Source organism: Zingiber officinale, chromosome 6A (assembly GCF_018446385.1).
Source record: "Zingiber officinale cultivar Zhangliang chromosome 6A, Zo_v1.1, whole genome shotgun sequence".
Taxonomy (NCBI): Eukaryota; Viridiplantae; Streptophyta; class Magnoliopsida; order Zingiberales; family Zingiberaceae; genus Zingiber; species Zingiber officinale.
Genome location: NC_055997.1, coordinates 106759790 through 106775911, shown reverse-complemented (window position 1 = coordinate 106775911; position 16122 = coordinate 106759790). Strand labels below are relative to the sequence as shown.

Below are 16122 nucleotides of genomic sequence, written 5' to 3'. Positions count from 1 at the left end.
TTTATAATTTATAAAGAACTGATAACATGATCTTATGTGTGTGACACCACACACCATGTTTATCTACGATATAAATTAATTGAACAATTACATTTAACAAATAAATGTAGATATTGACCAATGTGATTCTTTTATTTCAAAAATAATTGTTTACAAAAGCTAGGCTTTTAGTATACACTCTAACACTCGTGACAATAATGAGGAGTTATTTCGCTACAATTGAAATAGTTGAAGTCATCCTTAAACACAGGTTATTTGGAATGTATGTTTATGTTTGTACTATGATTCATATGTATATTGATGCATGTGTTAATGGTTTTATTTAGGTTATGCTTAAATGACATAATATGTTTATTTTAGATAGTTTAGCATGCATGTCTAAATAAAATGATTAAATGAGCATTAGATGAATCAATCATATAATAATATATCTTTATTATGTTTTTAGGATCTTACTTATACGGTTAGATTATAATGCATGCTTAGATAAAGATTATGCTTATGTGTGTTTTAAAAACTATACGAACACTCCTTTGATTTAATTGTTAAATCACAAATAAAATTTTAAATTTTCATTGTACATAGGAGTGTAAACATACAATAACCAAATTTCAAATCGGTTCCAACAGTCCCATGTGTTTTCAATATGGGACTATGTTTGTAACCTTATAACCCCAACAAGGTGTTTGTTTGCCCAATCGAGGCTCGCAGCTACTGGTTCTCGTGCTCTAAGAAGGCCAGCCTCTGGCACATAGACAGACTCTCCACCTAGAGCTGCAATCAAAAGAAGCCAATTAGTGACGAGCGGGAAAAGTAAACAAAAGATTCTGGCTAAACCTACCCCGGTTGATTTTTGACTAAAATTGTCAGCAAGCTCTCCGGGTGAAATATAATGGTCGCTTGATTTCTGACTAAAATTGTCAGCAAGCTCTCCGGGTGAAATATAATGGTCGCTGCTCTAGCCCTAGTGTCTGCCCAAATCTATGTTAGGGGACCTTGAATTTTGATTTGGTGCTCCGGGGAGCGTGGCTCGACGTTGCCTGGATCGCGCCCCTCATCGGTTGGCAACTGGATGATGGTCTTGATATGTCTACGGTCGCTCTAATCTAAAGGTTTTGAGGTGGCTTTGCCCTTGGACTGGGATATGGGGAGGAATGGATAATGGAAGCGAGGACTTCTATGCTGATCAGTGGAGGTGGCAGATAGGAGATCGACAGCACAAATATCATCTTGGCCGGCAGCTCGGATAGAGAGGGAGTCTAATCAGAAGAATGAGAAGTCAGTAGGACTGGATCCCTCTCAGGGACAGTAGAGGAAGAAGTCTCGCCCCGCTATGATGGAGGTCAGGGAGTCGTCGCGAGAATAGGGACCTATTGAGTGAAAGTTGCTAAGCGGGAGGAAGACTCCACTCGGAGCCTCTTGCGACGCTGGATCAATAGCTTGCCAGAGGTGGTCGATTCTGACAGAACCATGGTCAGTACCATAGAGGGGCACTTGGACAGCAGCTCGCAATGTTTGCTTCTATGTCGCTGGCCAGCACCCGACTTCCCCCTGCTTTGCCGGTCGGCTCTTTAGAATGCTCGACCGGCAATAAACTGTGACTCTCCAGCTCGGCCACTCCTTTGGTGTTGATCTCCACATCGGCAAGCTTACACTTGCCACTCAACAATGCCATGTTCATGATTTGAGCTACAAAAAAGAAAAAAAAATCAATTAGATTCAAAGATAACAGGAAGAAAAATGACGTACCTAGAGGGGTGGGCAGTCGTGTTCGGATAGAGCTTAGCCCAAACACATACAAGACTCCCTCCAAAAGCAGCTTGTGTATGTGATACTTTTGACCGGCTAGACTCGTGGCTGCTTTAAGGTAAGCCAGCTCACCTCAGTATCTCCCGAGAGGAGGAGGCTTTGACAGTTCTATCTGCCAGTCGATCGGAAAGACGGGCAGGTTGGGAAGACAGACGAAGAAATATTACTCTTTCCTATGCTTATTTGAGGTGGGAATTTTATCAAAATAAACAGCGCCCACTCAGGCTTGAAAAAGGAAGGTGCTCAGCTTGGAAAGTGTTGGTGCGGTTAGCACTAACGGTCTAACTCGAGTTTTGATGAATGACAAAATACGTTAAGTTAGTTTTGTTATTTTCTAACACTCTAACCGAGTGTGCAGGAGAAGTCCAGACAGGTCGACGGGCTGACCTGATGTCTAGCACGAAGCCTAGCTAGGTCAACGGGCCGACCGGATAGCTGGCACAAAGTCCAAACGGGTCAATGGGCTGACCGAACGTTTGGCACGAAGTCCAGCTAGGTCGACGGAATAACCGGATAGCTAGCGTGAAGTCCAGACAGGTCGAAGGGTTAACCGAACGTCTGGCAGGTAAGTCACTGGAGGGGAGTGATTGTGAGGACGTGTTCCCGAGAAGGGAACTTAGGCGTTGATCCGACTTAGAACCATTTCGGAACTCTAAGTCGAGATCTTGACTAGATTTTGGTCTCGAGGAGAAGGAATCTAATTAATATTTTATTTAATGATCAACTGTGCTAACACTCTATTTTGCAGAATATATATTTGCCTCGGACTAACGTTTTCTTGCAGATAGGAAACCGCTGGAAAACAGGGTCCGGGCGCCCGGGAGGTACCCGGGCGCCCGGAGACAAAAATTATCCACTTCGCGGCGTCGACACGTGGAGCTTCATGGTTTTGTTCGGCTACGTCACACCCAGGGAGCCCTGAAGGTTCCAGGCGCCCCGAACCTCCTTTATAAGGAGGGTCAAGGCTGAAGCTCCAACATCAACTCAGAGAACTCACAATCTGCTTTCTTGTGCTCTTGTGACGCTGCGAAGCTACTCGGACCATGCACTCTTCTTTTCTTTATTTTGTCGGTATTGTTGTTATTTTCATTAGCATTCCTGTAATCAATTTGTAATCAATTTTTTCGAATTGCTAGTGAATTGCCCATTGAAAGCACCCTTGCGTGCGGGTCTTGGAGTAGGAGTCGACACAGGCTCCGAACCAAGTAAAAAGAACTTGTGTTAGCCTTGCCCTTTTCATCCTTATTCTTTTTCTACTGCTTAACTCTTTTCTAAAGTTTTTTAATCGATATTCACCCCCCCTCTATCGAACTCTACGATCCAACAAGTGGTATCAGAGTCAGTACCGCTCTGATTTGGTGCAACCACCAATCAGACAAGGGGGTGAAACTTTCCTTTGATTCGTTTTCAGCTTTCAATTTTTTCTCATAATTCCAAACTGGTATCATTACCTTTTTGAAAAAAAATTTCGTTGCAATTAAATCTAAATTGGTGCAACACCAATTTAGTTCTTTTTATTATTCTTAATTCTTCCCGCACTACTAATCCAAGACCAAGTCTTGGGACTTTGTCTGTCGTTGCTTTATTGTGTGCAAGGTCATCATGTCTCAAATTGAAGGCTTTAGCAGGGCCCGTCCTCCCCTATTCAACGGGGATGATTTTTCATACTGGAAGAAAAGGATGGAAGTGTACCTAAAGACAGACTTCGACCAATGGCTCAGCGTCACAAAAGCCTACAAAACACCGGTCAACAACTCCGGAAATCCACTTGATCCAGAACAGTGGACTCCGGACATGAAGAAGAAAGCATCGACAGAGAACAAGGCAATCAACACGCTATAATGCAGACTAACTAGGGAAGAGCTGAACCAGGTAGGACCGCACCAGAACGCGAAAGAACTATGGGACAAGTTGATTGAGCTGCACGAAGGAACCAGCGACGCCAAGGTAACAAAACGAGATTTGTTATTAAATAAAATATTTAATGTAAAAATACAGGAAGGAGAAATGGTGAGTCAGTTGCACATGATGATCAAGGATATCCTCAACGGACTCCACGCGATAGGCCACCAGATGGAAAACAGAGATCTAATAAGGTACACGTTAAACGCTTTTCCGCGTAACACTTTGTGGGCATCTATCGTGGATGCCTACAAAATCTCTAAGAATTTATCTAAACTAAAATTAGATGAACTTTTCTATGAATTAGAACTGCATGAGCAAACTAACGTCGGGATCGAGAAAGGTATTGCCCTATTTGCAGGTTCCTCCAAGGAAAGAACGAAGAACAAGTTTGAAACCGATGAAGATTCTGACCACAATTCTGAAGATGAGGAGCACCTGGTAAGGAAAATGTTCACCAGGAAGAAGAAGAGCTTCAGCAAGAAGGACCTGCAGAAGATCAACTCTCCAACCGAACCAAGGAATGTGACATGCTTCGGGTGCAACAAGAAAAGTCACTACAAGAACGAGTGCCCGAGATTAAAGAACGACAAACCGAAGACGACCAAAAAGAAGGCCCTCAAAGTGACGTGGGACGACTCTTTCTCGGACGAATCAAAGGCCGAAGATCAAAAGCACCAGAGTCACCTCGCGCTGATGGCCCTCGAAGAAGAATCAGACGAAGAATCGGAAGATGAGTCCGAACCCGAATCGAGCCACGAGTCCATACTCGTTTCCGAAGGTCCCAACGAGGTATATTTTATTTTAAATAATTTTTTTAAAATTACTTCTTGTTTAGATAGGAAATTAGTTAAATTAGAATATGAAAACAAATTACTCCTTTAGGAGAACCAAAATCTCAAGGAACAATTTACAAAAAAAAATCCAACTCAAGATCTAACACTTGAGGAGGAGAATTTATCACTAAAAATAGAAATTAATAAATTAAAAGAAATGTTAAAAAAATTTACAACAAGATCTAAAAATTTAGATTTAATTTTAAATAATCAAAAAGCAACTTACAACAAAACCGGACTTGGCTACAAGTCAAGTTCGAATAAAACATTTAAATCGTTAATTACCCAACACAAACAATCACGTAAAGCTTGGGTTCTTAAAGCGTGTTTAACCACGCAAGTAGGACTTAATCAATACTACACACCCAAAGAAAAAATACATTATATAAAATCAAATAAATCAAATCAAAAAATAAAATACAAACCTAGGCCAACAAATTCAAAATCTAAATACTTTAAACCCCACTAAGACTTAGAATATCATCAAATAAATTATAACTATAAAAAGAATAGACATAAACCGAGAACCAAAAATTAAAAGCCAATAATTCAGGGGAGGCTCCAGAATAGCTGGTACCTCTAAAACTAACCTACCCGACGGGTTAATCCAAACTAATCTACTCGGCAGGGTACTTAGGACTAATTAGAAAGGGTTCAAGTTTAACTTGACCTATGGTACTGGTGAAGTCTTGGATGATAATACGTCAAGGAAACTTAGTCTATGCATGTCTAGGAAGATATTGCTTCGACCTGGTGCATTTGGCTAAGTGGAACTGACTGAAGCTACCCTTTATGGATCCTAACCAATTAGACCAAGGTTTTGTATTAAGTCCAATGGATAGGACTATTTGGAAAACCTCGAATGTATGGTTACTCTAATGATGTCCAAATGACTCACCATAGCCCAGAAGTTTATCCAGAGAATGCCTATTTGTTGGACCCAAAGCTAAACCTGAATCTAACACAAAGTTAAACAAAACCCTAAAATTGAACCAAATTCATCTCACAAAATTATAGGATTTCCTGATTGAAAATATAGATCGGGTGAGATGACTAAGGATTAAAATTAAATTAAATTAATATTAATATTAAAATTAAAATAAATAAATAAAAATTTAAAAAAAAACTTTAAAATTTTTTTAAAAAATTCTTTAAAACTTAAAATTTAAATTAAAACTTAAAATTAAAATTAAAATTAAATTAAAACTTAAAATTTAAATTAAATTAAATTAAATTAAGTTAAATTAAAATTAAAACTTAAAATTAAAATTAAATTAAAATTAAAATTACGTTAAAAATTCTTTAAAAAACGAAGTCAAAAACCAGGGGTGGGCATCCCTTGTATTCCCTTCCGTGGCGCCTGGAAGGGACTCCGGCGCCCCACCCCAGCTATCCTGGGCGCCTGGGAACGGTCCGGGCGCCCGGAGCCCCCTATATATAGGGGGGCAGGGCACCCTCTCCCTTTGCACCACCTCCCCCTTCACTCTTGTCAAGGCTCTTTCTGAGCTTTACCATGAGAGTGATCTAAATTAAAATTTTATTCCATTCTGTGGTTATTACGCTCTTGTGAATCAACCGAGTTCGTCATCTCTAAAACTTTAATCACAATGCCTCGGTAAATTTCTTTTTCCTCCTAAGTTTGTTTTAAATATTTCACTGCTTACTTGCTTAATTATAGTTTTTTTTATTAATGTAGAAAACATTCTAGATCTAGTGCTGGGCCCTTGAGACCTTATGTTCCCTACTGACGAACTTATGATTAAGTTTGAGTCAATCATTTATATGCCTATTAGGACTAAGTGCCTAGATAGAGAGTTTTTCTTACGTTCATGTGTTCCAGTTATAGAGGTTATTAGCCACTATAACTTACGGAACCTTGTTTACTGTACCAGTTCAGTAAACATAGATTTATGTGCTGAGTTTTATAATAACTTGGTTAGGGTAGATGATCTTACTTATGTTACTAGGGTAGCTGGTACGGATATTACACTATCTCCTACCATTATTCAAGACTTCTTAGAGTTACGACCATCTACATGTCGTTTTCAGTGTTACCCCCTAGGGATCTACCATTTGGTGATCCCTACTCACACATCACTCTGATACGATTTACTCGTATTTTTTCGGAGGAGAGTGTGTACCACCGTGACTATGTTTAGGTCAGTTGGCCTTCGAGTTCATGATTATGCACTCTATAGGGTTTTAGTTTTCTGCATCTTACCACTATCCACTCGTGACATAGCGATGATGCGCCCATTTCATTCCTTTCTCCTGTACGCACTTTGTCATAGATTAGATATAGATATTAGTCTACATATATTTCAGACCATTATCTACGTAGCTGGATACATCACCAGCGTTCGAGTCCATATGTCATATTGTCACATTTTGACGGTATATTTCGCCCACCTACATATTGACGTCACCTGAGGTAATGTTTGGGCCATGACTGAGTTCGACGTCATAGGACCTAGGAGCTTCTCGTTAGCGAGTGTCCACATAGATGATGATGGTGTCATGTCTTGGCGGAGGGGGGCACAGCACCAGCCAGACCCAGATGCTCAGGAGGAGGCAGAGCAGGATGAGTTCATGGTTGTGCTGTTCGGCGAGGATGCTCCAGCCCCAGTACCACCTCCTCCTCCAGGCCAAGCGCCTCGTCCCTCTCATCGCACTCTAGGCGATCGAGTTATCGGACTCGAGCTATCCATGATGAGTCTTTGGCAGGAGGTCTCCAACATGACACGAGACGTGAGACAGGATATCTCGGACCTTCGACACGATGCATGGACCAGTCACGCTGAGCTGATAGAGATGTTCTGTTCCTTGGGCTCCGGACCACCCCCCCCCCCTCTCTCATCTTGATAGACATCCTGACCACTATGTATATTTTCATGATCATTATACCTTGACTTTGACATCAAATTATGAGACTCTAGACTACACCTACTTAGGTATAGTCTAAGCTCCTGATAGAGATGTTTCTCAACTTCCTATGCTCCTAAGCTCCTGCACACTTAGACACAAGGTTAAACACAACAGGATCTAACTTAACTTGTTTGATCACATCAAAACTACCTTGGAGTACCAACAATCTCTCCCTTTTTTATGTGAGCAACCCAAATTAAGTTAGGGTAAACTAACATAAACATAAAGGCAATTAAAGTGAAAAAAAATAATTTTAATCTACCAATCTATCTCCCCCTAGACTTAATCTTTTTCTTCTCCCCCGTTGATCACATAAAAAAGGGGGTACTAAGAAAAATCTAAGGGTAATTCTAATTTTCAAATAAATTTGAAAAAACTTATCAAGTTTTAAAAATTTTGAAAATTATTTTGATATATATATAAAAAAATTTGCAATAATTTTAAAAACTTTAAGTGATGTAAAAAAGTTCTAAGTAAAAAAAATTCAAGCGAAAAAAAAATTGTGCAACGTATAAAATAAATTTTGGTAAAGCAAAGTTTATAAAATAACTTTAAAACTTTAAGTTAAATAGATTAAAAAAAATGAGAAATTTTTCTAAGTTAAACAAATTTGCAAGAAAAATTTGAGAATTTTTCAAGTAAAAAAAAATTGAGTAACTATTTAAATCATTATCTAATTTCAATTTAATGCTCTATCAGTTAGTCAATTAAATATTTTATTTCAATATTTGGCTTCCAGGCTGTGGCGAGACACTAGAGGTTCTTGATTATTAGAGTAACAACCACTTTCTAGACAAAGTCTTATAAGGAAATTAAATGTCTAATGTATTATCTGAAAGCCCTAAGTCCAATTAAACTTTTAATTAAGACAAAACTTTGGAACCCAGTAAAGGTTCCTTCCAACTAGGTTAATTAGGAATTTCTTAAGAACATATTTTTTGAAATGTTTCTAATTTATCCTTTATGATATTTAAAATACCAGTTCAGGTTATATTTTCCAACACTTGTACTATATGCGCATGTATTATTTCTCAAGTTATTTATTTCTAGTTGCAAATTATCATTTTCTAGCTTTATTCTGTCAAGATATTCTAATGGATAAGTTTTGCTGGAATTAACTTTAATTTCTTAATTTCTTTTTCAAATTTGCAACAATCTTTGGTTAATAATTTCATAAATTTAAATAATTTATCGGGAGATAGAGATTGTTCCTGACTTACCTTGTCGATCTCGTTATCTGTAGCTCCCCCTGAACTGCTGCTTTCTTCCGATGTAGCTCCCCCTTCATCGATGCTCATTTCGGACGAGCTTGCTTTGTGTTCATCTTCTTGATGACTTGCTATTAATGCAAGTCCAGAGAAAGCCTCAACTTCCGATTCGGACGACGTTTTGTCCCACGTCGCTTTTAAAGTCTTGTACTTGTTCATTTGGACATGCTTCTTTCTTTTGTCCTTATCATTGTTCCTTAACTTAGGGCAGTTGTCCTTAACGTGTCATTTTTCGTTGTAGTGGTAGCATCTGATTGTCCTTTTCTTTCTACCCTGCGGATGGTTAATTTTTCTTAATTTAAATAACTTTTTTAAACACCTTACCATCATTAGCATTTCATCGTCGTCGAGAGAGGATTCTGACTCATGTTCGTCTCTCGTTGCCTTGAAGGCTATGTTGTGCTTCGGCTCCTTATACCTGCACATCTCGATTCATGCACTTCAAAAGTTGAAAATAATTCTTCTAAGATAATAGATTCTAAGTCCTTAGATATATAGAAGGCATCTACTAGTGATGCCCATTTTGTATTTCTAGGGAATGCATTAAGAGCGTACCTTAGCGAATCTCAGTTGCTTATCTTTTCTCCGAGATCTGAAAGTCCGATAATGAGTTCCTTAATCCTCGAGTGAAGGTGTGCAATCGTTTCGTCTTCTTCAAATTGTAGGTTGGTGAGCTGGTTGCGAAGTAAGTCTCGTCTCGCGAGCTTGGCGTCGGACGTCCCTTCGTGTAACTCAAGGAACTTCTCCCAAAGCTCCTTTGCTGAGTTGTAGGTGTCAATCGGGTTGACTTCTTGTGGTAGAAGGGCACTTAGTAGATGAAACTCTGCTTTGTCGTTTGCCACGTAGTCGACCTACTCCTTCTTCGTCCACTGGTATTCTTCCTTACCCTCGGGTGCTACAAAACTGAACTTCATTATTAAAAGTAATTCAAAGTTAGTTTTAAAGAATACCTACATTCTCTTTTTCCATCTAGCGAACTCTCCCTCGAACTTCAGTGGGTATATGCTCGGTACGGCCTTGATTCGGTGCTTCGATCGGTGGTTAGTCCTCCTAAAGTGTCATAGCTCTGAAACCACTTGTTATGACCGTTGGCTAGCTAGAAGGGGGTTGAATAGCCTTGCACAAAAACAAAACAAACTCTTCTCGGACTTTAAAGAACACTTGCATAAAATAATTAAATAAACTAAAAAAGCATAGGCTCAGAGGATTTACTTGGTTATAACCGGGGAAGTTATTAATCCAAGGAATAGAGTAGCACTAAATTATCCTTCAGACGGAGAAGCCTCTTTACAGCAGTGTAAGCACAGAAAATGAGAAGCTAAACTAGAAAGGAAAGTGCACAAGTGTTGTTTCAGTAATTGCTTGTTGTTATCTAGCTTCTGGACAAAGGATATATTTATAGTCTTGATCAGGGCGCCTGGAAGCATTCCAGGCACCTAGAGTGGGATAGAATTCTATCCCTGATGCAATGGTCAACATCCACGGTGAAGTGGATAAAAATGAGGTCCTGGGCCTCGGACCCTAAAAGTCAATAGGGTTGACTATTTCTGATCCGGGTCCTCTGCTCCAGTGCTGCTCACCTCGGTCCGGGTCTTCCGCTCCTGCTCCGCTCGCTTGGGTGATTTCGGCCATCCGAAATAGGGCTCACCCAAATCCAACTTCCGGCCTTCTTGAGCAACCTTCCGCTCCGGCTTCTGGTCCCTCGAAAACGCCGCGCACCTCCTTCTCGTCCGCCCACGTACTCTTCCACAGCACCTCGTCCCTCAAACGCTCCGAGCCCGTCGGCTTTCTCCTATACCGTCCTTCTCGCTAGCTACGTCTTTTGCTTGACTTCCCGTGCTCCTAAGCTCCTGCACACTTAGACACAAAGTTAAATACAACATGACCTAATTTAACTTGTTTGATTATATCAAAACTACCTTGGGGTACCTATAGGTAAAAGTAAAAAAAAAACAATCGAAGCACAGGTCCCCAGGCCAGGCGTAGTGGGCCGAACAGGATACTAGGTCGGTCGAACATCGCTGTTCAAACTGCCGGTCACGGGGAGCCTGTGACGGTGGCCATAGACAAGAGGTAAATCCCCCGACACTTGTTTGGGTCGGACGCCATGGCTGGTCGGATGAAAGGCAGTCCTCCGATAACAAAAAGGCTGAATAAAGGAAGATAGCTCTATTTAGTATGACTGAGTGGGGGCGTCCTGGCTGAGCAGCCTCCGGCCGGTGCTTGGTCAACCTACAGTGGGACCAACCAGTGTATCTCATCATATCCTTTTGGAGGCTTGTGCTACTAACAATGAAGCATGTCCAACAGTCATATTGTTCTTTAGAAGCTTCCAGGCTATTACATTAGGAATTTGTGTGCTCGCTTAAGGAAAGGTGTTAGGGACACTTTTTTACTTGTCTTTTCCTAGGATGCTTTGGAAAATGTTCATACGCTTTGAAATGCGTGCGTAAACACTATAGTGGCACTATAAAAGGAGGACTCTTATCTAGGTATGCACAACTTTGTTATTCGACATGTGTTTGTTACATCATTCTTATTATTCTCCACTGTGCCGGAAACTGACTTAAACATCAGAAGGTTAACATTGGGAACCCCTTCCCGACTCAATACTAATATCTTTTGTATTGCAGGACCATGTAGAGTCACAGTTTAGTCAACCCTGTAGCTACGTCCCAGCTTACCATCTTCTATGCTCTCGGAGAGGTTCAATAGTAAAAAATGAATCTTCTCCCAAAACAAACAATCCAAAAATCCTTTTTCACACAAGAAAATAAACTACGTACATGATCTGTTATGTCTCAGTAATGATTCAAATCTCCAAATTGTGAACAAAGAACAGTGCACCCCAACAAACTCTAGAAGAAACCAACATCAAATTCACTGAATCCGGCTTCAGCAAGATCATACGACAGTGACCTCATCAATCTCGGACAGCCATTGCCGTACTGTTCTGAACTCTCAAAGTCTTTCTTCTCATGCCATGCACCAACGCACTCACTGTCGATCGCCCAAGTCCAGGCTGCATCCCCAATCACATTCCAGTCGCTGCTGTTTTCTGAACCATCCAAGAAACCATCTTGAATGAGCAGCGAAGAAGGGTCAAAGCCTGGCTTCTCCTCCATCGACAACCCAGCTGGCGCCTTTACCTCACTCAGCGGCATGTGGGTGCTCGGGTCGATCCCCTGCTGGCAGAGTTTCTTCTTGAGGCTTGAGTTCCACATGTTTTTGATCTCGTTGTCCGTTCGTCCCGGCAAATGGGATGCAATCAGTGACCACCTACACCGGCAATTAATTGGAGCTAGCTCCATGTCAAGCTCAATCGAGAAAAGGCTAGCTAGCCCGATCTTTCAGCATTTTCGATGGCGGTACCTGTTTCCGAGAACTTGGTGTAGGCTCACAATCAGGTCCTCTTCTTGCCGCGAAAGCTTGCCTTTTTTTAGGCCGGGCCTGAGGTAGTTGATCCACCGGAGCCGACAACTTTTACCGCAGCGGCGAAGTCCTGTAGTGATCATGAAAGAAAGGATTGAACTGGTCTGCATGTCGAAAAATATTTGCAGCTAAACGAAGAAACATATAAAGCAATGCCTGCTGATTTCGGCACAGAGCTCCAGCAGTCAACTCCATGTGTGATGACATGAGCGTAAAGCTTCTCGTCTTCTTCAGGAGACCACAAGCCCTTCTTCAGCTTCTCCTTGGAACAACAAGAAGGTCTTCCCATTTCCTCCAAAGAATAGTAGAAACAAGAATCAAGTGCTTGCTGAGCAGACCTTTGATGCTCTTTCATTGGGATGAATTCATCAGTATTTAAGGTGCGCAAAGTGGTAGGAAGACACAGGGAATGAATAAAGAATTCTGAAAAGAAGCGAGCAACAGTTGAGTTAGGAGTGGAGGGAAGGATTTGGTTGGTTGAGAGTTGATATATATTTTGATTTATTTATTTTCCTTCTTCACTTGCAGTACTGATGAGCATGAAGCTTCCTTGGATTGCAGTCTTGTCTCAAAAAAATTGAGGGGAGCAGACATTTGTTCATGCATCTGGATCAACGTGTTCTTGACATACTTTTCAGTAGTACTGTTGTTGATGAATAGTTTGGATGCTTTTGTCAAGAAATTAAGTTATTTTGTTTTTGTTGTTACACACATGGAGATCAGGAGATCGATTGGAAGAAACTTGGCCACTAATTCGCCTATGCAATAAATTCGGAATATAACTTATGCACGCTTATAAATTGACTTCTAGAATATTTGTCTCCAGAGGAATTTGATATTTTTATTTTCAAAATATTATTTCGGATGAAGAAGTTCCTATAGAAATTGAGCTATCATCCATCCCAGCAAAAGGCCTTTCACACGGTAGGCATTTTAAGACATTAATCAGGTATTTAAAGGTCCAATCTCAGCTGTCACACACCGAAAAATTTTTATTCTAGTAGGTTGATAATTTTAAAAACGTTGACCGTTTGGATGGATCTTCGTGAATATTTTTCGATTTATCTTGATGATCAATAAAAAATTTTATGTGGAGCAGGATCAATCACTTTTAAGATTAATCACTTTAAAGAGTTGAATATCTAGATTATCCAAAAAGAACTTTATATTTTTTAGTTAAGACTAGGTATCCAACTCATGTTGACTAATATTGGATGACTAGTCCGATCCTACAGAATTTTTTATCGACTATCAGGATAAATCGAAAAACGTTCACAATATATAGTATAATATTCTTAGTTTAATTATCTATTAAAAAAATTCATCCGTTAATTTGTTAAATGTGTGACTTGAATATTTTATATGCTTGGAAATTGAATTTTTACTCCTGAAAAAAAAAAACTCTAATTTTTACTCGTGAACCAAGCATATGAATGTGTGATATCATTGGATCGAGATGACTTAGAGATGAAGTTGTTACAGCTTGCAAAAGGTTCGTAAAGATGGCGAAAGCTTTGCCTAGAGAGAAGAAAAATGATACACAAGAGAGAACAAGGAAAAAGGAAAGAGAAAGCGAAATGTTTTTATAAGTGAAGAACAAAAAATCTTAGAGAATCTTCCTCTGACCTTCACCAAACTTTGATATGTTGTTAGTAGTGATCTAAGCTAGGTTTCTACCAATTTGAATCAATCAATCCTCTATTTTGCAACTAGAGAAATTTAAATTTTTTAGTTTGATAAAATTTGTTAATTAAAATCCAACTCATTTGGATGAGTAGTCAGATGATTGTTATACTCAGACGGTATTGTTAAAAATAACTTGATACACTCATTATTTTTAATAGTAGAAATGATTAGTGACACAAAGCATATATTTTGGCTATGACTTGAACACATCAGTAAAAGATAAATGTTGTAGAGATAAAGATGTTAAGATGCATGTATAAACATATGAAGATGAACAAGATAAGAAATAAAAATATTAAAAAGAAGATTGATGTTGCATCTATTAAAGAAAAATTTCAAGAAACATGTTTAAGATAGTATGTATATATACTTGGAAAATCAATAAATATTCTAATTAGGTAATGTGAAACTATGATAAATATACATATCAAATGAGTAAGAGAAAATTCAAAAAATAATTAATTAGTAATGATAAAATATAATAAAATTTATATAAATATAGATAATAATATAATAGGAAAAATTAATTTAATAACGTAGAAAGATCCATATATCCGACTTTATTTGATGGTATGTGACTACGTTTCTAATTTCTTTCTCTCCGCAAGGATTTTTCACATAAAATTTGATGTCCAATTTTAAATTCACTCCCCTGATTTACTTTCCCTTCCCAATCCATCCATCCATTGACGCTAACCAACAAAACAAAACCTAATTGTGACTCAAAACTTCAACAAATCTCATCCAAGATCCTTGTCGGCACCGTCTATAGCACGTACTCAAGTAACAATCTCCCCTTTTTTTAGAACCTTGAAAGAAATTAAGATCGCATTAACATCGGTCATAATCACAATTCTTACAAGCCAATCCAACTTTCTCTGTTTTTTTAGTCAAGTATCTACTTTCAATCTTTTACTTTTTGTTTGATTCATTTAGCTCAGTTGGTCAGCATGCCGACACTCCATGAAACAAGAACAATACCAGAGCTGATCATTCACAGAGAATGATAAGATTAATTAGAGCTGAGAAGCTCCACTTGTCTGAAATCCTTATTATTATTATTATTTTATGCATCCATCAAACTCAACCAACCAACCAACTAGTCAGTCCAACAACAATCTCTGTCCCTTCAATTAAAATTAACTTGAGGGTGTGGTAATTGGTGTGATCTGCATGCATGTTTCAGTGTCTTTTTCTGTCTCTAGTGTGGTTGAGCTTGATTTACAGTTTCAGGAAAACCCCCCAAAGGTAGATCTTATGCAGTAGCAAATGTCTGTAGCTCAGTGTTTGTGGTGATCTGTTTCAGATTCATTACTGAATGAAGAGGCAAGCTAATGCAATTAACCAGCTTCACAAACTAGAAATTTCAGAAACTCAACTTGCTATCGACTGCTTGGCTGGATGAGATGGAGTAGGGAAATGGATAATTTATTGTGATCGAGTAGGCTGTTGTGAAATTAATTTCACAAATGGATAGAAATTAATGTCCAATTATGAGCAACTTGATAGAGTGAGAGAGAAATGTTGGACCCCGTGGTAGTTTTGATGTGATCAACTAACTTTAGGTTAGGTCCTGTTTAACTGATCCCTGTGTCTAAGTGTGCAGGAGCTTAGGAGCGCAGGAAGTTGAGCGGAACACGCAGCTAGCGAGAAGGACGGCACGGGAAGGGAGCCGACGGGCTTGGTGCGTCCGAAGGACGAGAGAGCTGCGGAAGAGTACTCCGATGGGCGAGAAGAACGTATGCGGCGTTCGAGGGACGTAAAGCCGGGATGGAAGACTGCTCGAGGAGAGGGCCGGGAACTGGGTTCGGGTGAGCCCTATTCCGGATGGCCAAAATCACCCGAGGAAACCGAACCAGAACAAGTCAACTGGAAGTTGACTTGTCAATGGTTCGGTCGACCGAACACCCTGATCGGTCGACTGAACTCCTTTGCATCAGAGCACAGCCGTTGGTGACACGTCAGCATCACATCAGCCAGTGGTGAAGTGATCGGTCGACCGAAACTCATGATCGGTCGACCGAACCCAAGTTAACTTGACGCCAAGTTGAGCGAGATCATCGGGCCAAGTCAGAGAAGCTGATCGGTCGACCGAACCTCCTGATCGGTCGACCGAACCGAAGTTTATCCAGAGACTCAGTCGAGCAATTTGATCGGGCCAACTCAGCTGGAGACCGTTGGCCGATCGGTCGACCGAACATTAGGATCGGTCGACCGAATCCAAGCTCGATCTACAGAGACTGCACCTGGACGGAAGACTGGGC

General features: G+C 39.9%; 1 protein-coding gene across 1 annotated transcript; it reads right to left on the bottom strand.

Moving 5' to 3' along the window:
• Positions 1 to 11408: 11408 nt before the first annotated feature.
• LOC121994282 (transcription factor MYB61-like) lies at positions 11409 to 12613 on the bottom strand. Its single transcript, XM_042548373.1, has 3 exons — positions 12329 to 12613; positions 12113 to 12242; positions 11409 to 12019 (listed from the first exon to the last, which is right to left on the bottom strand). Exons 1-3 carry the CDS (start codon positions 12525 to 12527, stop codon positions 11599 to 11601), a joined length of 750 nt encoding a protein of 249 aa, XP_042404307.1. The 5' UTR covers positions 12528 to 12613; the 3' UTR covers positions 11409 to 11598.
• Positions 12614 to 16122: the final 3509 nt, after the last annotated feature.